General features: G+C 38.3%; 6 protein-coding genes and 2 long non-coding RNA genes across 11 annotated transcripts; 3 read left to right on the forward strand and 5 right to left on the reverse strand.

Annotated features, from left to right (window-relative positions):
• Window positions 1–388: 388 nt before the first annotated feature.
• On the reverse strand, window positions 389–2,138 carry LOC103451708 (peroxidase 11-like). The gene is made up of 4 exons (XM_008391124.4): window positions 1,854–2,138; window positions 1,577–1,768; window positions 1,146–1,311; window positions 389–968 (listed from the first exon to the last, which is right to left on the reverse strand). The coding sequence occupies exons 1-4, from the start codon at window positions 2,085–2,087 to the stop codon at window positions 544–546; spliced, it is 1,017 nt and encodes a 338-aa protein (XP_008389346.2). The 5' UTR covers window positions 2,088–2,138; the 3' UTR covers window positions 389–543.
• A 1,469-nt stretch (window positions 2,139–3,607) lies between these two features.
• Window positions 3,608–4,769, reverse strand: LOC103451707 (uncharacterized). Its single transcript, XM_008391123.4, has one exon. The coding sequence runs from the start codon at window positions 4,533–4,535 to the stop codon at window positions 3,732–3,734; it is 804 nt and encodes a 267-aa protein (XP_008389345.2). The 5' UTR covers window positions 4,536–4,769; the 3' UTR covers window positions 3,608–3,731.
• A 398-nt stretch (window positions 4,770–5,167) lies between these two features.
• LOC103451706 (ceramide synthase 1 LOH3-like) lies at window positions 5,168–8,505 on the reverse strand. 2 transcript variants are annotated; one of them, XM_008391122.4, is made up of 7 exons: window positions 8,161–8,505; window positions 6,959–7,188; window positions 6,699–6,854; window positions 6,288–6,473; window positions 5,953–6,137; window positions 5,620–5,698; window positions 5,168–5,498 (listed from the first exon to the last, which is right to left on the reverse strand). In XM_008391122.4, exons 1-6 carry the CDS (start codon window positions 8,296–8,298, stop codon window positions 5,664–5,666), a joined length of 930 nt encoding a protein of 309 aa, XP_008389344.2. In that variant the 5' UTR covers window positions 8,299–8,505; the 3' UTR covers window positions 5,168–5,498; window positions 5,620–5,663. The 2 variants fall into 2 exon arrangements, with proteins under 2 accessions (XP_008389344.2, XP_008389343.2); XM_008391121.4 differs by having other exon boundaries at window positions 5,168–5,698; window positions 8,161–8,450.
• Window positions 8,506–12,033: 3,528 nt separating this feature from the next.
• LOC103452298 (protein SOB FIVE-LIKE 3-like) lies at window positions 12,034–12,474 on the forward strand. Its single transcript, XM_008391805.1, has one exon. The coding sequence runs from the start codon at window positions 12,034–12,036 to the stop codon at window positions 12,472–12,474; it is 441 nt and encodes a 146-aa protein (XP_008390027.1).
• Window positions 12,475–16,998: 4,524 nt separating this feature from the next.
• Window positions 16,999–17,856, forward strand: LOC103451714 (GCN5-related N-acetyltransferase 1, chloroplastic). Its single transcript, XM_008391131.3, has one exon. It carries the CDS (start codon window positions 17,235–17,237, stop codon window positions 17,811–17,813), a length of 579 nt encoding a protein of 192 aa, XP_008389353.2. The 5' UTR covers window positions 16,999–17,234; the 3' UTR covers window positions 17,814–17,856.
• A 222-nt stretch (window positions 17,857–18,078) lies between these two features.
• On the reverse strand, window positions 18,079–18,566 carry LOC103451715 (uncharacterized). The gene is made up of 2 exons (XR_531711.4): window positions 18,426–18,566; window positions 18,079–18,243 (listed from the first exon to the last, which is right to left on the reverse strand). It is a non-coding gene; the product is annotated as an uncharacterized lncRNA (long non-coding RNA).
• On the forward strand, window positions 18,426–18,973 carry LOC139190626 (uncharacterized). Its single transcript, XR_011574954.1, has 2 exons — window positions 18,426–18,566; window positions 18,669–18,973. It is a non-coding gene; the product is annotated as an uncharacterized lncRNA (long non-coding RNA).
• Window positions 18,974–20,503: 1,530 nt separating this feature from the next.
• LOC103451716 (chaperonin 60 subunit beta 4, chloroplastic) lies at window positions 20,504–25,302 on the reverse strand. Of its 3 annotated transcripts, none has more exons than XR_003768103.2 (14): window positions 24,864–25,302; window positions 24,489–24,614; window positions 23,579–23,716; window positions 23,228–23,323; window positions 22,804–23,046; window positions 22,492–22,726; window positions 22,248–22,417; window positions 22,058–22,135; window positions 21,885–21,956; window positions 21,699–21,803; window positions 21,461–21,588; window positions 21,281–21,373; window positions 20,943–21,162; window positions 20,504–20,828 (listed from the first exon to the last, which is right to left on the reverse strand). XR_003768103.2 is itself a non-coding variant. In XM_008391132.4 (14 exons), the coding sequence occupies exons 1-14, from the start codon at window positions 25,014–25,016 to the stop codon at window positions 20,806–20,808; spliced, it is 1,845 nt and encodes a 614-aa protein (XP_008389354.2). In that variant the 5' UTR covers window positions 25,017–25,302; the 3' UTR covers window positions 20,504–20,805. The 3 variants fall into 3 exon arrangements, 2 of the variants coding, with proteins under 2 accessions (XP_008389354.2, XP_070667110.1); XM_008391132.4 differs by having other exon boundaries at window positions 21,496–21,588; XM_070811009.1 differs by having other exon boundaries at window positions 21,496–21,588; window positions 24,700–25,109.
• Between the last annotated feature and the right edge of the window lie 1,435 nt (window positions 25,303–26,737).

The following is a 26,737-nucleotide window of genomic DNA, read 5'->3' on the forward strand; positions in this document are numbered from 1 at the left end:
TTTATTATAAGAGCTATTAGGGGTTTTGTGGGAATGAATGTAGGATAAACAATGAGTGATGACAGGGTTTAATTATAGGGTGTGGGTTTATTCATAAATTTTAGTTTTATTGTTAACTTCAACTTGTACTTTATGGTAATTATGCAATAGAGTAAAAATGACAATTCACATTTAAAGTTTAAGTTGGGTATAGAGAGAGGTTAATTAGGTTTAAATAAAATTTCCCTAATACATATGATCACATAAAAATTAAACTCATCAGATCCAAATATTAAGACTCAAAAGCATTCAGCTTACCGTGTGAGTGAATCAAACTCAAAATTTTCAGCCAGCCGTGCAAGGAGTACTGTTTTTTAATCTCTTTCAATCTTTCACTTTGCACAAGGTATTATGAACGAGGATATAAAACATTCTTATATCATTAACTTTCAAACGTAAATTAACATTTAAATTTGTAATCATTTCTTGGTATAACTATAACAAATACGGTTTTCCGAATGAAGCTTCTCTCGTGAGGACTGGTTGCAGCATTTTTTGCAGCTCTCAAGTGTTGACAAACCTGCAATTTTTTCTCACTTCTCCATTCTCAAAGCTTTCATCGTTAGGAATATTTCCCAACTTCACCATCGACTCCGAAAACTGCTCGAAGAAAGCAATTGGATCAGCTGCATACTTCTTCACAATCTCCCCCGTTTCGATCCCCAACAAACTAGAGTACATTTCCTGATCTGAGTTTAGCACTCCCTCCCCTTTCAGCAGCAGTTGATAGAAAGAATTATCAAAGAGTTCGGGAGTCACGTAATCCATGGCGGTTACGTTATTGTCCCCGCCAACTGGTGGGCACGTCGATCTCAGGTTGCTGAGGTGCGACTCAGACGGCGGATTGAATCCTGAAGTTGCTTCGAATTCGCCACTATAAATCCTTTCTCTTACGTTCTCACACCGCGCCATGCCGATTGTGTGAGCTCCTGATATGTATATATTGAGAAAAGTTTAGCTAGCATCAATCGCTCATGCGCATATACATGTGTTTTGAACTGTTTAAGGGTGTGATGGTCACATGCATTCAAGTCCGGCTTATGTGTGAGAGGAAGGTTACATGTGACGTTAACATACAATAAAATTTGGGTCTTTTTTTCAAGTACCTGAAAGAGCCACCATATCTGTGACTGATAAGCCTTGGTAAAGAAATTTGGAGATGATTTTCAGAAGGCCTTCATTTGGAGTAGGAATGTTAGCATCTGCAAGTTCAGGGCTAGCAGTTACGGAATCTTTTCTTCCTAGAGGAACATCCCAATAAGGTCCACCAACCTGCAAAGTTAAAATAAAACAATAACAAAGCAAGTGTGCGTTAGGGCAGGTACTGTGTTGGCCAACTTACAGAGTAAAAAATAATGAAAGAAGCAGATGTGGGTTAGAAAGTGAGTCGGTCGGTCAAGGCAGTATGTTCACCCCTTGTAACAAGTTTGAATCATCCAGGCTACCCGACGAGAACAATGAATGAAGGGGTAAGAACCCCGCTTTTGAAGAAAACTTTACAGACATATATATGAGAGGTATGTATTCTAATTTGTACCAAAATCACAGCATCTCTTGCAGCAATAGTGAGAAGATCAGCGCATGAAACGATTCCTGGGCATTCTGATTCGAGCTGGTTCTTGATTCTGTCAACAATTCTGAAACCTTTTAAAGAGTGTATGTTGGGCAAAGCGTTCTTCTCCCCTGTCAGGTCGATTGTGTCCTCTAGCAAAACCGATCCATCACATCCCTGTTTACACGAACCAAGGGCTCAAATGGGATTCTATTAAATTTTAAGAATTCTACAAAAACTTGAAACCATAAACAATGGGAACCTGAACAAAACAGTCGTGGAAATGCAACCGAACTACCAAGGCAGCGTTACGAGGATCAGAGAGCACAGCACATTCCATTTCTTTCTTCACAATGTCAAACACAGTCGGACATGCAGATTTGTAGTAGTCCAAAGTTAACGGAGGGTCACCTGCACGCAAGCCGGTGCTCAAAACGGAGAAAACTAGCAGCAAAAGTTGCACAACGAAGGGTCGGGAGCCAAGGGAAGGAGCCATTTTCGGTTGCGATAGGGTTTTCTTGGAGGATTGGAAAGAGTGGGAGAGATGGTTGGGACTGAGAGATATATATATATAAGTGAAAAGTGCATGAAAATGTCTGCATATCAATTTGCATGGGGAGTTTGAGTATTTGGGACAAAGACGAGTCAATTTTGGATGCAACTACTATTTGGCCCGGTTGGTGGGTTTTTCTCGGACCAGCAGTACCAAGCAAAAGAGTTAAAAAGACGTACGCTTTTTCCAACAAACAATGCCTAATGACAGCTAACGTTTAACCCTTTCACCTTTTACAGAACTCTTGACTTAACAGTAAATCAGACCGCTTGAGGAGATCAACTCACATAACATCGATTCATTGTTATCGTTACATCTTGTGCTAATAGTACAATTCTATATAAAAAAATTACACATATCTTTATACCGTTAGTATGGAACGCTACTTTTCCGTATCATAAAAGTTTTGTTACTGGTTGAGGCTTCTTGCTTACCATCTTCTGGAAAGAAAAAAAGGTCCAGCATATAAATCTATTGTACAAAAGGTTCGAATATGGAGTGGACTTGTTCATCGGTGGATTAGGTTAAACGGTGAAGAATGTAATCTTATCTTAATTATTCATCTTTTTGTAGTGAAGTTTTGGTTGGAAAAATCGGATTTCAATTTGTTTGGGCAAAGAACTCGGACTAGTGATCGAGTTGCACGCCACCCGTGTCAATGTTTCTTGACGCACAAGAATGCATTCTCTCGATTATTTCTTAATCTATGTGATAAAGTACATGATTAGTATATGATTTGTTTCACCTTTCACGCGTCAAATACAATAAACCGATCAAACCGATGCGTGCATGCAATTTGCAACATGAGTGAGTACCTTTTGGAGGAGAGACCCTTGTGTATGCTTATCTGTCACATCACCCATTCGTCCAAGACACACACACACACAAGCTCAAATTGGTATGAAATCTTTTACACACACAAGCTCATTTTGGTAGACCCGAATGCATGAAATCTTTTGTGCGTGTTTTGGGTGTCATACCCAAAAAGTTTCTCACATCATACCACATCATATCGTGTGATTTGTCTGCGATGCCAGAGTTTATAGAGAAGGCTCTCTCCAAAATTGTACTCAAATGCCAACATTCAATAAGTTAAGTTAATCTATCTTAGTAGTAGAGCTCGTTCGGAAGCGATTTTAAAATGATTGACAGTGCTTAAAATAATGTTAGAACCAATTCTTAATGAAAATACAAATAAATCCTAAAAAGCTCTCAAAGTTCTTTTTGCAAGAAACACATAATTTTAAGTGCTTTTAGAATCTAAAATTATTTATGCTAAAAGCGGTTTCAGTCATTGAAAAAACCCTTCCAAACAATCCCTTAAGCCTTAAGCAATAAACATGCAGAAGGCAAACAAGGCAAGGCTTGAATAGTTGGATTATCTCATTGACAAGATTTGGGGAAGCTGATGGCAATTTGAGCTCCCCTGAAATGATTTCAACACACTAATTTCAATCCCTTAATTCTCTTGAAAATCTTTGGAAATCCATGTATCAGAAAAAATAAATTGGAATGACCAATACAACAACATTGCAGAAAATTCAGAATTTCTATGAGCCCAGAAAAGCACATGAGCGAAGAAACATGTCAAGTATACAAATCAGAATCAAAAGGATGATGGTGATCCTTATCTTGCCCTAGAATCACATAATCCTTGCAATCAGAATCAATGCTCAGTTCCAAATCAAAGGCACGGAAGATGTGGGACCCGATCAGGGACAGCACCGGAGCTCCGAATTGCGGCCACGTCACGCAGAGCGCCGCCCTGATGTTCTTGATTTCGCACGCCGCCAACAGCGCCGCGCCCAGCCCATCCACGACGCTGCCCGACGGGAAATACTCCAGCTTCAAAGACGGCGCCTTTCTTTCCTCGGTGGTCTCCAGCTTGAACGCCGCCGCCTCGTCCTTCGAGAGCTTGCCGCGGAAATTCAGGGTCTGGACCGAGTCGAGAATCAGGATCCTCTGGGGGACGATCTGATGAGAAGTGAGCAGCTTGGCCACGGCGTGGCATCTCTCGGCGGCGATTGGGCACTGGAAGGAGACGAGAAGGGTTGGGGATTCAGGGTTTTGGGGGTTCGGGAGGGAGTAGATGTTGCAGGACTTGTCTGTGAGAGAGGGGTCGATTGAGTTGCCGGAGAAGGGGGTTTCCGGGAGGATTAGGGTTCCGATTAGGGATTTGGAGGAGACGCTGTGGAAGAGGTGAAGGGATGGGGAGGATAGGGCGAGGATGAGGAGAGAGGGGCGGATAGGGAACTCTGCAGCCGCTCCGTCAGGGTTTTGAGAGAACAGGAGGAAGGGAGAGGGAAGGGGCGGCGACGGAGGTGTGAAGCTGTTGAGATCTTCCTGGAAGAACCTCGATGGTGGCGGAATCTCAGTCAGTACATCTTCCATGGCGTATCAAATGTGGAATTATCAGAAACCCTAGGAGATGAAGACGAGTTTAAACGACGTCGCAACGAGTTCACAACTTTAAATCTGGCTTTGTCCAGCGACTCCAGTGTAGTAGCTGAAGCCTGAAGGCAAAGGAATACTGGGGAAAAAAGTAGGAAACTTTAACGAAAAATGTTCAGTACTGTTTACTTTAATGAAAAATTACATTTATATACTAAAAAGTCAATCATGTACTATGCACTTTATCTTTTATTTTGTCCTTATCATTAAAATTTAAAGTTTTCAAGTTTTTTTCATTAATTTTCCTGAAAAAGAAAGACGATGTCGTTTTGGTACAAATTATGAATGTAAATCTTTTATTCTCCAAGAAAAGTGCAATTGTTCTTTCTGCAGTATCACTAATTAGTAAAATTGATTTTCTTTTAGTAAATTTTATGAGTTAAATATTTAATCAGATTTAATAACGCGTATCATCCCTAAATGATTCATTTTCTAAATATAATTATGAGAAACAAAGATAAAACATGTTCCACAAACAACGCAGACAATTAATAGCGGAGATTAGGAGACTGTAAAGATGGCTTTCGAGACCTAATTACTTAAAGAAAACGAAATTTTTTGCAAATCACGGATGCTTTAGAAAAGAAATGATCCATTGTATTCACAAAAACCTTGCAGCTGACTCGAAAAAGTGCACAAATATTACAGTAGCAATTACACATGAAATTCCTTGCATTAGCATATCAATCATGCCAGCAGATTCAAATTGAAGGCAGTGAAGGGAGAGCTGAGTCAGAACTCAGAACCAAACTTCTGCACCCTTGCCACTCTGTTCATGCAACCTGCTTCCGTATTGTATCTCGGTTAACTTATCATCCCTGCAATCACGACGCGCTTCTTCCACCAAAATAGTTTCACCATCGAAAGAGTACATCGAGTGTGTGAACGTAAGATGTTCCTCATCTGCAGGAAAAATGAAACTACATACCTTGGTCTAACTAGCAACGGAAATAAAGCATACAGCAGTTTTTAGGTGTCTCGTTTCTTTTCGTATATGACATGTGCTACTAAAATTTAAGAGCACCTTTGCCTGAGGGTCACAGTGTGGCTGTATATTATGTTTCTCAGTTAATCTTCGTGATCATCTTCTTCGCCTTCAGAATCTAAACAGAGAAAATCGATAAAGAAACAAAAAGCAAAGATCAGGCAACAAACTAAGACGATGGATAATCAAAAGGGAACCAAATCATAAGTGAAAATTATTGACTGACTTTACGCTACCATTGTAAAGAAAATATTCTACAATGCTAAACTATAAATAAAGAGGGATGCAGGTGCAAATACATCGGTGCCTCCGTAATCAAATTATGTACTTTGTATATGACAAAACAGGAAGGAAAAACGACAATTCACTCACCTGACCGAACATCGTCACTAAGCTGGCCTCTTGCTTGGATTTGTTTAACAAGCATCCGATACATCAAGACCCACCAGAATATGTGAATAACAAGAAAGCTGTATAGGAGAGTATTGAACACATAGTAATAAATTGGTCCATCTATAGAGTGTTTGTCCATGTCCAATGTCAGGAGAACTTCATAGCTGCCAGAAAAAGAAGCAAGCAAAAATGAATAGAAGATAGACCGAAGATTCGTTGTAGAACTACTAATGTCTGTTCTTTCATAAAAAAATTGAATCTGATATGTCACTTTAATATAGCTTAGTATAAGTTAGGCATCGAGTTAGACAAACCTTGTACTCCAAAGGATCCAGAATGGATAGTAAACGAGTCGCAGTATGATCCAAGACAATACAAAAAGAATAAACGCAACGCTAGCAGTCCTTTCAGCACCACTGTATTTGGACATCTTCCCTACCTCCAAAAACACATCGTTGGCATCATGAAGAGCTAAAACAACTGAACCTACACGGGCAAACCTGCAAGAAACAGGAGAAAGTGATTAAATGAAATACATTGTAATACATAGTCAATATTTCTTTATATTTTCCTAGATGTTTTAACCCGAATACCTGTAGTGCTTGTGTAATAATGCTAATACTTAAACCCTCCTTCATACCTTTGCTAGGTTTTAGTATTCTTGTTTCATTGGTTTTGTGACTAAGAACATGAGAAAGCTACAAACTCACGCCATCAGAACATACCTGAAAATGTAAGACAGCACAATGAGAATGACAGATGCTACATGATGGCTCATGGATACCCCAAAGTCGGAACGCCTTGTTTCCCAGAAAATCAAAGCAAATATGGAGTATGTGTAAAATCCAGCACCATACATATAAACCCCCTTCAATTTCAACCTGAAATTCATATGTAGCATTTTATGGAGGATAAAGCTCAGATTTCTTATGAATGCCTTTTTTAAACAAACACGAACACGACATAAATTCTAATTAAGACTTACTTCATTTTCTGGTCAGGCCAGACCTGGTCTCCCGGTCCTACCCAAAAGTATTTTGTATTCGTAAACCAAGGCTCATCATAAGTTACAAGAAGGGCTAGAAACTCTGCTGAAAGAAAATATATGCATTTCCATGCTGACTCCTTGAATTTTCTAATCTTCTTCCTTTGTTCATAAGTTTTTACATCCTGTTTCTGAAGGCCCTTTCCAAAAATGAACCGCCTCCCCAATTTCTGCAGTATGAAATATAAATCAACACTGAGCAAATAAAGATCTTAAGGGAAAGAAAAGTAGTCAAGTTCACACTCCTTGATTAGGAATATATATAGAGCACTAGGGGATAAGAATGAAACAAGTAATCAAACGTTTAACTGAAAAGTAATGGAAAACGAAAGCTGCCCTAGAAAACTTTAGCTCGGGTGAAGATTAGGCTGTACATTTTACATAGCTAAGTATAGCATTCGAGCATAATCAAGAACATCAGTTTTTTTAAGCAGAAGCATTCGCCGCCAACATAGCTAGTGTGAGAGAGAAATGCAGAAAAGTAACCGATCCTCTTAAACAATGATCTTACACCAACAATCAACACTGAGACCCTTAAGTTTATCGATCTGGCCATACAAAGTAATCGGTCATATTCAGGACGACTACTATAAACGGTTTAAGTTGCTTGTCGGAAATAAAAACATCAGCACCAAACCAATACAGAAAGCAAACAACTTCAGTTTTACATTGCTTTTATGGCACTGATGAAAAAAGGGCTGGTACAATTTTGACACAATCATTAACCATTAATCGACATCGGAGGAGCTTTTCACTCGAAACTTCCCATGTAAAACAAGTTGCTCTCTTTCTAATCCTTTTCATTGATTAAAAGAGAATGCAAGATGCGGCAGAAACAGGACCTAAGGGAAACTGAGAGACAATGCAAACAGACACTGAATCTCAAAGACCAGAAAACCAGTCAAGCCACTTCAAAAACAATAACGCATATCGCGCTGACCAATCTGACATTCAATCATGCTAATCAAATAACACAAAATCAAACACAACCCATCAAATACAAGGGTATTTCCGACATGGGTCAACCAACATAACACTAAAAAAACATCATTAACGATCTAAAATGTCGGATAAACAACATTGATAACATCAGTAAGCTACAAAAAATAAAAACTTGAGCTGCTCCAATCAATGTTATGTACCTCAAAGACGAATCTATCCAGAAAAAATCGGACAGTTGGGAAGTAGAGGACGAACAGAGGAAGAATTACGAAATCTTCATATGCTGGGTAGCCTTCTTCCTCCCAAGCGACTGTCCTCAAGTATTCCGTCAAAACCATCTCGGGTTTGACTTCCCGTGATCCAAATTTTACCAGGAAACAAACAAGTCGCTAGCTTTGGCTTTGGGTCAGATAGAGAAGCAGAGACATCCAGGGGCTCTGGTATCTCTCCCTCTCAATCTGCAATTCTGAAAAGGCACTAACTTTAAGGTCAGTACGGTTCTGTTTAGGACTAAGACCTATTTTAATTTTGACTAAAACTAAAAAATTAAGTTCTAAATTTATCTTAAATTGCTCCAACCTTGGGTTAAATATGGGTTAAAACTCAAAACTCATTTCTAAACCAAATTTATCCTAGTATTCCCTCCGAGTTGGTGGGGCTGGCCCACCACATATATATATATTTATAAATTCATTGAATCTAACGGTAAAAAAAAAAATTCTAACGATTCAAATTTAAATTCAAAGGCTAAAGCAATTAAATTTTATGTGTTTCATATTCTTTTATAGTGTTTCACGAGTTTCAAAGTGTCGGTTAGTAATTTTTCAATATTTGTAGGAATCTAAATTTTTTAAAGTTAAAATGTTCATAAAATTAAATTAAGATAATCTACATAATTTTTTCTTTTAAAAAAAGTTACTTTAAGAAAAAAAACAATTAGTCTAAATTTATTCTTTAATAATCTAGAACTAAAATTTTAACCCATAAGATCTATTCCATCTCTTGGAGTAAAACTCAAATTTTAGGTTCTAAATTTACTCCAACTTGCTCCAACCCTTGGGGCAAATATAAGTTAAAACTCAAAACTCATTTATAGGCCAAATTTAACCCAAGAATTCCCCCTTTGGATAGTGGGGCTGGTCCACCATATATATATTAGTTTTATATTTATAAATTTATTGAATCCAACGGTAAAAAAAAATCTAACGGTCTAAATTTAAATCTAACGGTTAAAGTAATTAAAAAATATTTCTTTTATGTGTTTCATAATATTTCACGAGTTTCATGGTGTCGGTTAGTGATTTTTCAATATTTGTTAGAATCTAAATATTTTTAAGTTAAAATGTTCTTAAAATTAACTTATGAAACTTTTCATAATTTTTTTCTTTTAAAAAAGTTACTTTAAGATGAAAAAAAATTAGCCTAAATTCATTTTTTAATGATGTGGTGTTAAAATTTTAACCCATAATAATATGAGTAAAAAACCTGTTTATGGGTTAAAACCTAAATTTTCTGAGCTAAAAATTTTAGATTTTAGCCCAATGGTTGGAGATGGAAGGGTTGAAGCAAAAAAACTGTTTCTGGATTAAAACCTAAACTTTTTGGACTAAAAATTTTAGGTTTTAACTTAAGAGTTAGAGTTGGTCTAAGGACTGGGATCAGTCCAAGAAATTTTAAAAAATTTAATTGGATGGTGGCCTTTTCATAATTTCCCGGTTTTCTTTTGATTTTCTTGAGTTGGTTGCCACTGTAACTTTTTGAGTAGTCGACGAAATTGGACTTGGCTGCTCTACCCTCCTACTGTTTATACATTCTCATCATTTTCTATTTTGTGCGATCACGGTTAAGTCACGTCAATATTTTATATTGATTTTTTTATAGAAATAATAAGACAAAAAACAATAATAATATAAAATGTTGACTTGAGTTAACTGTAACCACATAAATAAGAAGAGATGAGAGTGTATAAGAAGTGGGAGGGCAGAGAAGCCAGGTCCGACGAAATTGGCCCTTCTGGGTTTTTTGTTGTGGGAGGAGACTAAGGTATTGTTTGGTATGCAGATGGGATGGAACAAAACGGAATGGGACAGGACGGGACAGGACGGAACGGAGAGAGCAAAGATGTCATCGGATGGAAACAAGGAAGAAGAAGAAGGAGACGAAGAGTTATAATTTTGTGTTTCACAGATGTGGAACGAGTCGTTCTAGGGGGATGAGGTGGAAAGAAAATTCACCCAAAATTTTCCCGTGGAACAACACGTTCCACCCGTTTTAGGCACATCAAACGTGGGACAAAATATTTCGTCCCACTGTGTTCCGTCCCGTCCCAAGTACGGTAACTTAGGAGTGGACTTTGAATCTGGGATCCCTATGAGATAACCTTGCTGTGAGGATCAATTTGTTGTGCGCCACGTGGCAATACGCTTACTACACAATTTAAGGCTTCTTGCAAACACTTGGGCGAATCTTGTGGATTGTTAACAGAAATGTTATTCCTATTATATTTTTGTATCACATTTTTATACCATCTTATATGGTATTTGATGTGGACAACCATGTCATTTGAATTAATCAAAATTTTAAATTTATTTAATAAACTAATAATTAAGAAAAACTAGTTAATTAAATGCTGATTGTGGTATACGAGAAGTCTTTCTCCTTCATTTCCTTGGATTTTACAAATTTTTCAATTGATGTGGTTGTCACATCAGATGCCACAAAAGATGGTATAAAAATGTGGTATAAAAATATGATATGAATATAATTACTGCATCTGAATTTATTGTGGTTTGGATAAAATCCCCTTGACTATACTGTAAACACAAACCAAAAGAAGAAAAATCCAACCTTTCATTTGACAGAAGTCAAATAATCACTGACTTAATTACATCCTAATCAAATTCCTAATCATGATTAACATAATAAAACCCCAAAATTAGTGATCCCAACTGTGTGATTGCTGCATAAGCTAGCATCTCTGGATCTGCAGACAAATTCTCAGAAGAGAGAGAAGCAGTAGGGGATTTGCTTGTTGGGGAGGAAAGGAAGCACAGCAATTACAAGAACAAAAGAGAAGCAAATTAAATGACCTTTTTCACAAGTTTTCCCTCAACCACATAACCTCGTCCAATTTAGTGTAAATTGTCTACTGTAAAAAATGCCAAGACTGAAACTTTCACAGGGAAAAAAGCTGCTCCTTCTTGATGATGGCAGGGCACAAAGAATTCAAGGAAAAATGAAGTTACACCATTACAACCGGATCAGCTGCAACTAGTTTTCAAACTATCACAAATATATATCGCCCATTACATTCATGTGGGTCGAACTTAAAACCTCGAACGATTGAAAGCTAGTTGAATATGTACTCTCCAATTAAATAGAGGCCTGCCTGTTCCCCAACCAAAAACTGGTCATTATTTATAAGCAACACAGAGAAGTAAAGGGTGTGTGAGAGAGAGAGAGAGAGAGAGAGAGAGAGAGCAGATGACGGCGACAAGTGAGCTACCTAGCTCTGCCCATTTATTTTTCACATGTAAGTTGTGAATGAATTTGGATATTCCACCTCATTATTCGGTGCTTAAGAACTAGACAATTAAGGTTCTTAGTTTGTGCGAAAGATAAACTAAAGCTCTTAATTAGTTTGTATGAAATGAGTTAGCAAAATGAATTAATGAGAATCATCGAATTCAATTTTGTCATTGAATTCCGGACAATGAGATCCGAAGAAGATCTCTGTACGTATTGAAACACCATTTATCCAAGAACTTGTCCTGTAGTGACCATGGAAAATATGGTGATAGGTTTGCCAGGTGGTGACGCATCCTTGGCAATATTCATTCAATAATTAAGAGAGGGAAGGGGGTCCTGAGATGGATTTCTTTGTCCTTTCTGTGAGAGTTGAAGGCAAATAAACAAACTGATATATAAGTGCATTCCCATTCTATGATAAGAGTCATAACATCTTGTCTCAAAAGTTTCTACCTAACTCGAGCTCGCTTCGTTAATCATTTCGTTTTCAGTTTTTATCTCAAAAGTTGTTGGGGGTGAGCTTCCGAGCTTTGTGTCTCTGTGGAATGGAGTCTTTCCAAGTTGTTGGAGGCGATGCGAAGAAATGGAGTGGGAGTAGCGAGTCTGGATGGACAATGTATATTGGCTCCCCCACCATGCGTAGCGAAAGTAATGAAGTTTACTACAATATCAGTGATCGTAAAAAAGGGGGTGGAAAAATCAATGGCAAGAACTGTATTGTTGATCGTCATGATGGTGAGAGTGATGACTCCATGGTTTCAGACGCCTCCTCCGGCCCAAGCCACCGTGAAGAAGTACTACTTCCACGTGGGATCGGCGGCAGAAATCGCAGCGGCGGATGGCGGCTCAGGCATGCAGATAGAGATAAGAAAGTAACTTGCAGAAAGGAGAAGAAGAGAGAGGATGAAAGATTAAGGGTCAGAGAAAAGGGGGAGGAGGAGGAGGAATTGCTGCACAAGGCAGATAGTGCTGAAAGTCAGGTGTGAAGTTTGGACTGCAGTTGAGCAGCCAATTAAGGTAATTAAGAAAGATTAATCGGAGGGTTAGAGGAGAATTTAGCTTTCCATTAGTGTGATTAGTATTGAGTTTAAGGTTAATTAAGATGCATATTTGGCGGTGGTTAACAATCAAAGTGTTGTAATTGAGAAAACTGGCACAAACACGAACTAAAGAGGGTGGTGTCTTTGTAATAGATTCAAGTTCAAATCTTACTCCGCTTATATTAGTTTACTGTAGACTACCGTTTTATCAATAAAAAGAGTTTAGCCTACTAAACTACATCGGATGGTCTTACTCTAAATGCATTCGGAAGTTTAAAACTTAGTTCGATCAAATTAGTTTATAGTAGAATAACGCATCATAACAGAAAAAAGGAGTTTAACTCTCAACAGTTAAACCATAAGATCTCTTTGAATTTGGATGGTTATTTTTAAGGTAAATTACATTTTACCTCGTCAGGTTTGGGGTCGATTTCAATTTTTTACAACATCTTTAAAACATTTCACTTTCATACATCACCTACTATTTTATTTCAAATTCATACATCTGTTAGAAAATATTTTAAGTAAACCGTTAAATGATGACGTGGCAAATATAGGATCCACATTTGTGGTGACGTAGTTGCCAAATTTATGCCACGTGGCAAAAAAATTTATGCATTTAAAAAATAATTAATTAAAGAAAAGGTAAAAAATAATTAAAAAAACCTATCATTTTCTCAGCAACAAACATAACCCATAATCCCAATCTCCTATCCTCTTTCATTGATACCTTCGTCGACTTCTCCATTAACGGAAGCCTCTTCCTCTTACCCCAAACCCCCAATCATTCACTTCCCGCCTCCCCTCAAAATCACCAGAACGCCCTTGATGCCCACCACAGCTCTGACGATCCCTTGCCCTCGTGCCCACTGTTGCAAACCTATTACCTCCCATAGGACTGTTTGGTCACAATCGGCGATCTCCACGACGATTGGAGAAGACCAAGGAATCGTTGAAGCTTGCGAAATTGATCGACTTAGAGTCGGGTAAATGGGTCGGAGGGTCCACCACCATGGTCCAGATCAGCGAAGTGATGGATCGGGGGGCGACGAGATTAAAATCATGAGGGAGGGTGGGTGCGAGTTGTAGAGGAAATAAAGGTGGGTGGTGTCACATCCCAGCTCAAGCCCCTACACATTTAAGGCTCGACTCCGCCGTATCACGATATTATCCGCTTTTGGCCTCGACCACGCCCTCATGATTTTGTTTATGGGAACTCACACGAGAAATTCCCAATAGGTTACCCAGCATGGGATTGCTCTCGCGCGGACTTGCTTAACTTCGGAGTTCCGATGGAACCTGAAGCCAGTGAGTTCCTAAAAGGTCTCGTGCTAGGTAGATATGGGAATATACATATAAGGCTTACATGATTCACTCCCTTGGGCGATGTGGGATGTTACAATCCACCCCTCTTAGGGGCTCGACATCCTCGTCGGCACACTTCCGACCAGGGATTGGCTCTGATACAAAATTGTCACATCCCGACCCGGGTCCCCCACCACATCCCCGGCTCGACTCCGCTGTAGAATAATATTGTCTGTTTTGGGCCACAACCACGCCCTCATGATTTTATTATCTGGAAACTCACATGAGAAATTCCAATGGGTCACCCATCATGCGATTGCTCTGGCGCGGACTCGCTTAATTTCGGAGTTTCAATGGAATCTGAAGCAGTGAGTTCCCAAAAGACCTCGTGCTAGGTAGAGACGAGAATATACATATAAGGCTTACAGGATCCACTCCTGTAGGTGATGTGAGATGTTATAGGTGGGGTTGCATATGAGAGAAGGGAGAAAAAGGGGTGAGGGTGATTAGGTAAGAGACAGGTGGGGTGGGGGGTTGCGGGGGAGAAGGTGTGGGTGGGGGGATGAGGTGTTAGGGATGCAGGGAAAGGGAAGGGTTGGGGAAGAAGATAGGTTTGTTTTTTTTTTAATAAATAGAGTAAATTATTATAATATTTTAAATGAATAAAAAAAAGTTGCCACGTGGCATAAATTTGGCAGCCACGTTAGCACAAATGTGGCAGCCACGTTAGCACAAATGTGGCAGCCACGTCAGCTCTTAACGAATCAATAAATGAAAAATATAACGGAGGTACTATATTGAAATAAAATAGTATGTGAAGTATGGAAGTGAAATGTTTTAAAGATATTATAAGGAATTGAAATCAACAGGAAAACCAATGAAAATGACCTGAAAACTTTGAGTTTTAATGATAAGAAAAAAATAAAGGGTAAAGTAAATAGTACCAGGATTGACTTTTTAGTGTAAAAATGTGGTTTTTCGTTAAAGTGAACAATATCAGAAGATTTTCGTTAAAGTTCCCAAAATCGACCCCAAACCTGAGGGGGTAAAATATAAGGACTTGGATTGTCTGCCCTCCCATTTCGGTGCCCTCTTTGTGCCCTCCTGTTTGTGTGGTCACGGTTAAGTCACGTCAACATTTTATATTACTATTTCTTTTTGTTTTATTATTTTTATAAAAAAAACAATATAAAATGTTGACGTGGTTTAACCGTGACCACACAAAACAGGAGGGCACGGGTAAAGCACCGAAATAGAAGGGCAGACAATCCAAGTCCAAAATATAATTTACCCTTATTTTTATCTTGCAACAGTCCACCTTAAAGATGTCTCTGAATTTCGAAACGTGGTTAAAATACCACCATGAATCTATATGATGTACGTTGCTTTAAATTTTACATGATTGCATCCGACATGTGTAGCTCAATTGCCTCGGCTTTGTCGCAAGCTAGGGGGGAAAATATCTAAATTTATCTCGTCAAAGAGAGATGAAAACGAAGGAGAAGAATCAAGAATGCACAAGAATACTAAGTGGGAATATCTAATGGGGTGTAATATCTATACATTTATTTTTATTTTTTATAACTTTTTTAATTTTTAATCGTCGAATCGATTAAATTGAAGAACATCAAACAATATGAATTAACAAAAAATATGTAAAGTAAAAAAAAGTGTGTTGATGACACATTCATATCTAATTTGTAAGCTAAACCCCCTACTTTAAGGATCTGGATTGTCTGCCATTTTCATCTCATACCCTTCATACCTCCTCTTATTTATGTGGTCACAGTTAAGTTACGTAAACATTTTATATTAATTTTTTTTATAGAAATAATAAGATAAAAAACAATAGAAATATAAAATATTAACGTGGTTTAATTGTGACCACATAAATAGAAAGAAATGGGAAGAATATAGAATGATTGAGGGCAGACAATCCAAGTCCCTACTTTAATTGCATATTTCACTATCTATTTCGAGTACATGCTATATACAATCCAAGTCCCTACTTTAATTGCATATTTCACTATCTATTTCGAGTACATGCTATACACTACAATAGGGTTCTTTGTGAGGTCGGTATAATGGTCAGGGAAAAATTATGGGACAAGGATTGTCTGCCCTCCACTTCTGGTGCCCTTTCTGTGCCATTCTGTTTGTGTGATCACAGTTAAGCCCATGTCAACATTTTATATTACTATTCATTTTTATCTTATTATATTTATAAAAAAAATAATATAAAATGTTGACGTGACTTAACCGTGACCACACAAAACAGAATGGCACGGGAGGGCAGACAATCCTTGTCCAAAATTTTGACCCTTCCTTTTGTTTTTCGTTAACATTTTTGTTAGTGTGTTGATTGCCACACGAGTGGATCCCACCAAAGGACGGAGCCACTTTGCCCCCAGATGCTCCCACTTAGGTTTTTGGTTAAAAAATAGGGAATTTTAACGAAAAATTTATGGTAATGTTCATTTTAACAAAAAAATTATATTTTTACACTAAAATGTTAATCATGATACTATTCACTTTGCCATTTATTTTGTCTTTGTCGTTAAAACTCAAAGTTTTCAAGTCATTTTCATTAATTTTCCTTAAAAAATGTATAGAAAATCAATGAATGAATGATAATATGATTATTTGATAGAGAAATATTTGATGGTATTAGTAAAGAAGTTGTTGTGCAACGCTTCAAAACATGAAAACCCATAGAGTGATATTGTAGATTCTAGAAATTTTTTATAGATTAAAATATAAGATTTTGTGTAGTAAATTGTTTCACTTTTAATTTATAACTTTGTTATTTAGAGATACCCACATCCATACATATCTTTCGCTTCATCCCTAATCCGATCTACCCAACCATTAAGCCTCATTCATTAGTTTGTTATAGCAAATAGTCGATTTATATCGGTGATAAATAGTTGTCGATCACTGAAGTAATAGCGTTATTAGACACAATGTACAATGCTTTTGGACTCGTTTTTAAGAGTTTTCAAATAACTGAAAGTTCTTTTAATGAGAATATTTTTTAAATCAATTTTTAGTAGAAATCCAAGTAGATTTTGAAAAAATATTTTAAGTGCTTCTTACAGGAATCACATATCTGATGTTTCTTCTAAAAAATATTAAAGTGCTTTTGAAACCTAAAGTCAATTTCATCAAAAACATTTTCTATTATTTTAAAAACACATTCAAACAGTTCATTTTATCATTTCCACTTATGTTTTACCCGTTGAAGTTACTTCGTCATAACGACGTCGTTTGTCGGCAGGCTTTCTGTATCCACGAAGGGCGACTCACCACCACAAACTGACCACGGTACAGCGCATCCATACAAAACCCAATGCTGCTCTCTCCCTCGTTTATCCAACTTATCACTTCACCTCTTCCCAAACATGATCTTACGTGGCACTATCTCCGCTCCCCTCCCCTGTCTCCGCCTCAGAAGCACCGGCGCCGCTCCCACTCCCCCGCAAAGCCTCACCCCGTCGCGCCGCTCCCTAACTACCAACCAATACTCAATCTCCGACCAAGACCTCGACACCCGGGGCTTCAACCTCCACCGCACGATCGCGGAGCTCAACCTGGACCACCTCAACAAGGTGTTCGTGGCCGTCGGGTTTCCGAAGCGGGACCCGGACAAGATCCGGACGGCGCTGGAGCACACGGACTCGCTGCTGTGGATGGAGTACAGGAAGACGAAGCGGCCGGTGGCGTTCGCGAGGGCGACGGGAGACGGCGTGTTCAACGCGATCATATGGGACGTGGTGGTGGACCCGTCGTTTCAGGGGCTGGGGCTGGGGAAGGCGGTGATGGAGAGGTTGATAGAGGAGCTGGTAGGGAAAGGGATATGTAATATTGCTTTGTATTCGGAACCCAGGGTTCTCGGGTTTTACAGGCCGTTGGGTTTTGTGGCGGATCCGGATGGGATCCGGGGAATGGTGTATTCAAGAAAGCCCAAAAGAAGAACATGACAAACTCGTAATTTCACATTAATCAATGAGTTTTGCTTCATAATCCATTGCTAACGCTTAGCGTCTTTTAGAAAGCATAATTTTACCCCAAAGAAAAACATGACAGCTCGTAATTTCACATTAATCACTGTATTTTGTCTCATAATTCACTACAATTTTGTGACTAATGTTGAAGTATTTTATGACAAAAATGGTACGCATATTTTAAACGCGATTGCGTAACGAGAGAAAAAAATGTGCGGAAATCACTTGTACAGTATTTGCATTTTTTCAAACAGAGGAGGAGACTTTTTATTGAACAACCTCGCTGCAATTGTTATGGATACAAATTACAAAATCTTCAAAACCAGAACCACTAATCAGAGCTACATTTGAATTGAATCAATACTCGTTGCCAACCATGTCATTCCTTCTGTATGCTACGGTAAACCTATAAAACACATCGCGAAGAAAAGTTCATAGCAAAATCTACCAATTCAACATCATCAATCAAACAAAAAAATTCACCTCGACGGAGATAAAACCTGGATCGCATCAATTCATGAAGACCCAGATCAAGATTTATGCAGCCGAAGCGAAGCTGAATCTCAATTTGAAATTGGGAATGGTTACCTTTCAAGTAATGGGGGGATCAAGAGGAGACGTCCTTGGCGCTGGCGGTGTGCAGGAACGCGGCAGAGCAAAGAATGGAAGCGATAAACGCGAAGATCCCCAACCCGACCATCATTGAAATTCCGGCCACGGCCAAATCCAGTAAGCTCTGGATGCTCAATCCCATCATCAACATCTTTCTATTTCCTGATTGGCAAACGGGAAGATCCGAATTGGGGTTTTTTTTTTCTTTTCCAATTTCAGCTGGTGAGAGGATCGCGTTGCTCCGACGACATTTATACAGAAGCTGAGGAGGTGAGGACGCAGCAAAGGAAAAAATAAAGGAGAAGAAAGAAGGCAAGAACGGCAGCAAAAATACAAAGAAATTTTCTGGGAATTTGGGAGAGGGGATTTCCAGTTTTTGGGATGGTGTGCTTTGTGATGTTCTTGCAGTTGCACGTGTCATTTTCTTGCCTGGAGAGAGAGAGAGAGAGATTTTTCAGTGTAACAGTCACACGAGGTAGTCTACCACGTGTCCTTGTATAAATAATGGATTATGTGTGTTAAAATGTTAATAAGTTAAAAATTAAAATTTTTCATCATTTACATAAAAACACATGTTGTACAATCCATATTCTCGTCACAACTAAAAAATTCTCAAAGATGAGAAACACTAATGATCTTTACTACTTTCTTCTTCTACTCTCGTTCTTTTCATTTTTTACCTCAATTTTCGTTTTTCACAAACTAGCGTATTATTGAGATAAATTATTAATATTAATAAAAAAAATTATACTCGCATCAAACTATATAAATATTAAAAATTACTGTCAGTGTGGTAAAACGGTTTTTTCCCTTCTTTTTAAATTTCTTAATAATCTTAAATTTGTTCATCCAAACGTAATATTACTTCTAATTTGATTAATTAATTTTTAATATAACAAGACAGATAAGCGAAAGAAAAAGGGAGTATGATTCTCTTTCCTTCTCTTTCCATCCTCTCTCATCCCTTCTTCTCACATTCTTTATTTTGTCTTTCTCTTTTTATAAAAAATTAATATGAGATGTTGACGTGACTTAACCGTGACCGTTCAAATAAGAGGGAAGGGGAGGGGAGGAAAAAAGAGAGAGAGAAGAGAATCATATTCCAAGAAAAAGAGTGTGAAAATCACTTGTTATTATCAAATCATCAATATGGCCATCTAATTACGTTACGTGCATGATAGCTCTCACAAACAAGCGGAACCATGCCTTTAAATTTCACCCGACCTCATAATGGTACCAGATATTGTCACAATTATTTTAGACCAACGATAGCGGTTTTATTACTTACTAAAAACAATACAAACATCAGCAAGGGCATTCTAGATATTCTCAATAAAAAAAAAAACTTCAACAAAACATAAAACACTAAGTTGACCAAATTAGTTGTCACCGCGCGGAATTGTGAATTTAAGGGCGAGACATGCCCAAAAATAAGCAAAGGAAAACATTCGTGTCTTGAATTCATCACACCCGAACTCAAGTTTGGAAAGCCAAATGAACTTCATGATACAAAGGTAAAACACTTTGCGATTTGGCACTTGCTTAAAGAATTTCCTGCTTAGAGGGTTTAATGGTCCTTGCATCTTATAAATGGATCGGACTCACTCCTCACATTATTTGGAAGTTTTCAGACGCACATTTAATAGTACAGAATTTTTGTTTAGGCCGACGAAAGCAATAAAAGCCTCAAATGTCATCACGTATCAGGATGACAAACTTGGTCGGTGAGGAGTGAGGACCGAGGAGGCCTGAGTCCTCACCGAAGAGGTCTGAGACCTCACCGAGGGGGTTACCATCGGTGCCCACTTGGCTGTTGTTACCAATAAATTGGTTGCCTGTGCTCAGATGTATACATACCATCATTTTCTAGCACCAACCGTCTCCGTCTCCGTCTCCATCTCCATCTCCATCTTCTTGGGGCACGTATCAAAACACACTTGATGCAATTTGGCATATATAATACTCTCTCCCTCTGATTTTGCATAAATAAACTTTATTTTCAAAAAAAACTTCCAAGGTACGAGGTTATTGAATATTGATAACGAAAAATAAAGTTACATTGAACTAGTTACCTCATAATTAATGAGAAATTTGATCATGGACAAAAAGATTAATGCCCATGACGCGTCAATCTTGTACAAAAAAACAATCAAGTGTATCATATGAACAGCGAGTGGCATTCTTCCCACATTGCAGACTTTTAGATGGACAATGAAACTATTTACATTGTACAGTCATTCTTTATATTCAAGCACTATTGACGGACGGGAGAAAATCGAACTTTGAACCTTAGATACACCGTGTATCATACACGTGGGAATGCGTGCTCTTCACCAATAGGGCTACAAGTCCCTCTTTAAAAGCCCAAGGGCCCAGCACCTGAATCATCAGACGTTTGAATTAGTTTCTTGTCCTTCAACAGCCACATTAAATCAATGAGAAGCAGGAAAACCATAGAAACCAAAAACCCTTGTTTGGAAGGCACGGAACTACCTGTGGTTGGCATGGGCATTGGTGGTGTTGCCCTTCTTCTTCTTCTTGGGATACTGGCCAGGTCTGGTGGTGGTGGTGGAGGCATTCTTGGGATATCCGGCAGTTTTGGCGGCATTCCTCTTGGGATGGGCTGTGTTTCCTTAATTTCGACAACCACAGCATCCGATGTCAGAAAAGTTTTGGCCACTGATGCTGCATTCTCCAAACAACATCTAACTACCTGTCCAAAAATAAGGAACCGTTTTCATGTTGAATAACCTTTTAAAATGCCGGATTCTAGCTTAGTTATGTCATCAAGTGTAGAAATTTTGTTCCAAAGTCATTGAGTGTTACAAAACCTTTGATGGATCCATGATCCCGGCTTTCATTAGGTCCTCATAGCAGTCTTTCGCAGCATTGTATCCGTACCCCATGTCATCGTTGGACAGAACCTGCAAAATTCAACTAGTCTCAGTAGAACAGTTTGATTCAAGATATCCAGCCAGAAAGCATGACAAGTGCACTAAATCTAAAATTACGTTTTGAGAAGAAAATGCATTTAACATGCAGAGACCTTCTCTACTACAACACTTCCATTTACACCTGCATTTTTAGCTATCAGTTTTACAGGATAACTTAGAGCTCTCTTGAAGATCTCCGCTCCAATCTGCGCAAACACAGATAAACGACCACAATGGCTATGAAAACTTAGTAAAAACAGGTTGAACAGCATGAATCGAGCACGAAATGATTAAAAATGGAGTGGCAGGGAGGTACCTTCTGTTCTTTATTATCCAAAAGTTCTTTAATAGCATCCACCTTTTTAGAGAGCCTCAGAAGGCTACAGCCACCACCGACTACCACACCTTCCTCAATAGCTGCCTATATTGTGATCCAGTTAGAAAACAACCATTATCGACTGGCATTCAACTTCTTACGAAAATAAGAACAGCGGGAAACTACCTTGGTTGCATTCAAAGCATCTTCAATTCTAAGTTGCTTATCTTTCAACTCAATTTGTGTTTGTGCTCCTACCTATGAATCAATTATGAGAACCAATATGTCATCTTGAAAGAAAGTCAGGCCCCCGGCATTCAGATTATAAAGATGCCTAAGTGCATTAAGCTTTTCATTACCTGCAGAATAGCAATTCCCCCTGATAATCTTGCTATTCTTTCATTTAGTATCTTCTTTTGAAATTCTTCTTCAGTATTCTGAAAAAAGAAAAAAATTAGTTGTGTTGTATTTGACAGAGGAAATAACGATGTGTAGAGTTCCTTCTACACTTCAGCAACAAAGAAGAGTGCCAAGAGATGTCGGATGTACCTCAACAAGCTTTTGTATCTGTGAAACCCTCTTTTCTACAGCCTCCCGGGTGCTGCCATGGGTAACTATCAATGTAGAATCCTTTGTTATCACAACCTTAGTAGCAGTGCCCAAAACCTCCTTCCCAACATCATATAGGACAATCCCCATCTCATCTCTCACGACCGTTGCTGCAAAATACATGCATGTGAAGAACTGTGCCGGAGCTCATTTAATATCTGAGTTTCGATGTTTAACCTACTACCTCCAGTCAAAATGGCAATGTCATCTAAGTAATGGCTTTTGCGCTCGCCAAAGGCAGGAGCCTTAATAGCAGCTGCCTTCAGCGCACCCCTGAGTTTGTTTCTGATCACTGGAGTCAAAGCTTCCTGCTCAATGCCCTCTGCAACTATCACGACAGGATACTTTTCTTGTACTGCATTGTCCAATACTTTGAACAGCTCCTTTGGGTGTGTAATTTTCTTGTCAACCAAAAGTAACTGCAAACAAAGAATTCATGACGTCTAATTACTTCATCGGGGAGCATGCCAGTCCATAAGTAACGTGAACTTCTTACCTTACAGTCCTGAAACTCCACTATCATTTTTTTTCGATCAGTGACAAAATAAGGCGATAAGTATCCACGATCGAACTGCATTCCTTCCACAATTTGTAGGTCGTTCTCTGTACTTTTCCCTGATTCAATGGTAACCACACCCTTCTTTCCTACTTGACGAAGAGCGTCATAAATCATATTCCCAACTGTATAATCATTGCCTGCACTAACTGCAGCAACATCTGCTAGCTCGTGATCTTCAATCTGCATAGCAATATATGTAGGATGGTAACTGAATTAACTAAAAAATGTTTCTTCAAATGTTTTTGTACAGCCTAATACAATGTCTTCATTTCGCTATACTTTTTTCATGATTTTCAATAATGCTTGGATCGATAGGGGTTTTCAATCTTTCAATTAGAAGAAGGAAAACAAATCTGGTTACCTCTCTGGACATCAATTTGAGTTCAGCAACGAGGGCCACAGCAGTTTTTTCAATCCCACGAGCAATTTGAATGGGATTCATGCCAGCTGCAGTAACCTAGAAGAAAGTTTATGTACAATACAAAAAAGTTGCCAAAGTTTAATTGAATGCCGACTTGCATTCCATTAAACGACATGTTTAATAGCGGTATTAAACATAGTATTTGGATACGATGCGGCTTAGCTCAGTTGTCACAGACATCTAAGAACAACCTAGCCTTTCTATAACAATGTAGGATCCTTAACCATCACAATAAGTACTTTCTTTCTTCTAGTCCAAGAAACAAAGCAATGGATGGCATCAGATTCATACCTTCACACCTTCAGTAATTAAACCATGAGCAAGAACTACAGCTGTGGTGGAACCGTCTCCTGCGAGGTCATTTGTTTTCGCACCAGCTTGCCTCACCAGTTTAACACCAACATTCTCCACAGCATCCTCCAACTCAATCTTAAGAAAGAACGGAAAATGAAGCCGGTTATGAAAAGAAACCGAATCAGATTCATACCTTCGCACTCGTATTAGTAACTCACAAAAAACTTAACAACGTATTTATTGTGTTTGTACCATACTTAAGGCCTCCGTATTTAGATCTCGTATAAATACTCGAGAGACTCAAATGTAATTATGTAATAAATGAAGGGGCAAATATGTAATAAGTAAGGAGCCCTTATTCTATAAAAGGACCTCTCACTCTCCTCATTAAAGGAGGCCAATTCTCAGGCCATGGGAAGAGCTCAGAAGCTCTCACCCTCTCATCCTCTCACAAACAGAGAAATACAATATCAGTGTGGACGTAGCCCAAACATTGGGGTGAACCACGATACATCTTGTATTATTTACTTTCTTACAAATTCATGGTCGGATTTACGTTGTTCCAAGACCCCTCCGATTTTGTGCATCAACACATTATGTAGCAACAATTTCTATTCAGACTGTAGCTGTAAATGAAGGTGTAGTGAACTAGGAGCAAAATGTAAAGACAATGGAATTCAGATAAATCGGTGATTGATAAGCAGCTGATGAGTGAAATCATAATTTTGATGAAAGCTACGGTACATTTTGGTTCTACAAATTTCAACTAACAAGAAAGCTCCTTTCTTGATCAAATACTTGCGTTAAATCTGATTAATTGTGAATACCAAGTAATTAGTCTCTAAAACCCACCATTGGCTAATGAAAAAGCCAGGGATGACAAACTTGTGGGTTATGCGTGCAATACCTGTTTGAGTACAGTTTCACCATCATTGACAATCTTGGGAGGTCCATATTTATTCTGCAGCACCACATTCCTTCCCTTTGGACCCAATGTCACTCCAACCAGCTCTGCCACCATGTCCACCCCTGCCTGCCATCACCACCACCAATTCAACCATTAAATTAACCCACTTCATATCAACCCAAACAAAGCCCCAATCCCGGAGAGAAATTACCCACGCTGTGTCGGTATCTTAAGCCAATTACGCACACTCACACTAGAAAGTTAAGGACTTAAGACACGTGGTATGGCTTGAGAAACCGCTACAGTGACATTCCAAGTGTAGGTACGTTTCCATCCGAAATTGGGGCACCAATTGACGAGTGTTGTGACAGGTACCAGAAGCTTCTTTGTGGCTAAACCATCATGGTTAAAGATGAGGTCTTTGGGTATGCCTTTTGAGTTGGCAGCAGAAGATGGAGAGAGCCTTTTGGGCAGTTTCTGAATGTTGGTGAAGGAAAAAGCAGAGATGGGAGTTGGAGAAAATGCCATGGTTCCCCAATTGAGCCTGGAATTACAAAAATATCATTAGAGTTTGGAATTTTGGAGATAACTTTCAACAGAGAGTTGATGAAGTTTTTGTTTGGAGGATAAGAGAAGACTACAGAATAATTCTAACGGGAAAAAAAATGAGGACAAAAAAAAAAAAAAAAAAAAAAATCTTAGAACTTATTGGGCTAGACTCGGTCGGCCCACAGTCAAAGTAAACCCAAGCCCAGTGAGCCCACTCCCAATGGAATTAGATGACAGAGCACTATCACAAGGACTGAATAACGATTGCTAGAAATGATCACATGCCAGTTTGGATCAAGTATTGATAAAGAAGACGAGCGCTTTACCAGAAAGTACTTTCAACCACTCAAGCAAGTTGGCAAAACTGACAATTTTACGACACAAAGCCCCATAGACAGGCCTACTCAGATGTCGACTCTAACCCACTCTTTGGCCATCAACAAAAGAAGAAGTCTATGAAGGGACGCAAGGGTTGTCGGACTTAGTGCTCAGGAAAGTTCTTTCTCGGTTGCTTAGGGCCAAGTGAAGTGCTCGATATGTGTTTGCTAGCGGTCCTTAAACAAATGTCACTTTATCTCCACATGTCCCTAAACAAATGTCACTTCATTTAATGCTAGGGTGGTGGAGTATTTGAGAGCCAAGACATTTGGGGCTCATAGGGTCAAGTACCCCTTATAGATGGCTAGACACACAAAAGGAGAGAAATATTACACTGTTGTATAGCGCATTTGTAATCACACATCAAATATATATAGATCACTACAGTAAACATAATCTAATTTTGAAAGTGAATCACTTAAACTTTATTATCAATTAATTCATCAATAACTAACCAAACTAGTATTTGTTGACATCCCACTTTTGAGCGTTAACGTAAACAAACACTTTGAACAATTTGAGTTACAAGTTTCATTCTCGACCTCATATCATGTCAATTTGAATAAATGAAAAGCAAAAATATCACTTGATTAAATTACTGATTAGTGGGTGAAAAGAATCGAATCCAAATAAGAGAGTTGTCAGATCAAAGCCATATATTACACAGTCAACGGGCCTCGATTGCATAATCTGTCTAAACAAGTAACAAAATGACGCACCATCTTTTATCTTTTTTTATTTTAATCATGATTTTGAGATGGGAATCATGTTTCCCGAAGGAGCTCTCTTATATATGTCTTTTGAATGCTTCATATAAGATACATCCACCATGTTTTTGCTAATAATAGTTTTCCATCAGTTTAGCCCTGCAATGTTCGCGGTAAGAAATGGCGAAATTAATATTAATTTTTTTTAATATAAACCATGTTTATAATCTAAATTACACTAAGGAAAGAGAAAGTGTTCGAATTCTAAAAGAAATGGGAGTGGAGAAGAATGCTTTCCTCATTAGGGTTATCTACCAATTGCTAAATAACACCCTTAATCACTTTAAGGAAAATACTTGCATCCACCTTAATATTCATGGATGTAGTGGATGCAAGTACTAATCATTTCTTAATTATTAAAAAGATGACAATTAAGCGGGAGAAATGATAACCACCCATAATTATTTTTCTTATACATATTTATTAATTAGGTTCACATCCCTTTTTTTGCTATTCCATTAATTAGAACTTTATTTCTTTTCAATTTTTTATCAAGGTCTTTAGGTATTAATAAACATCATTAATTATTTCAATAATAAACTATTTGTTATTTCT

Source organism: Malus domestica, chromosome 13, assembly GCF_042453785.1.
Source record: "Malus domestica chromosome 13, GDT2T_hap1".
In the NCBI taxonomy this organism is placed as follows: Eukaryota; Viridiplantae; Streptophyta; class Magnoliopsida; order Rosales; family Rosaceae; genus Malus; species Malus domestica.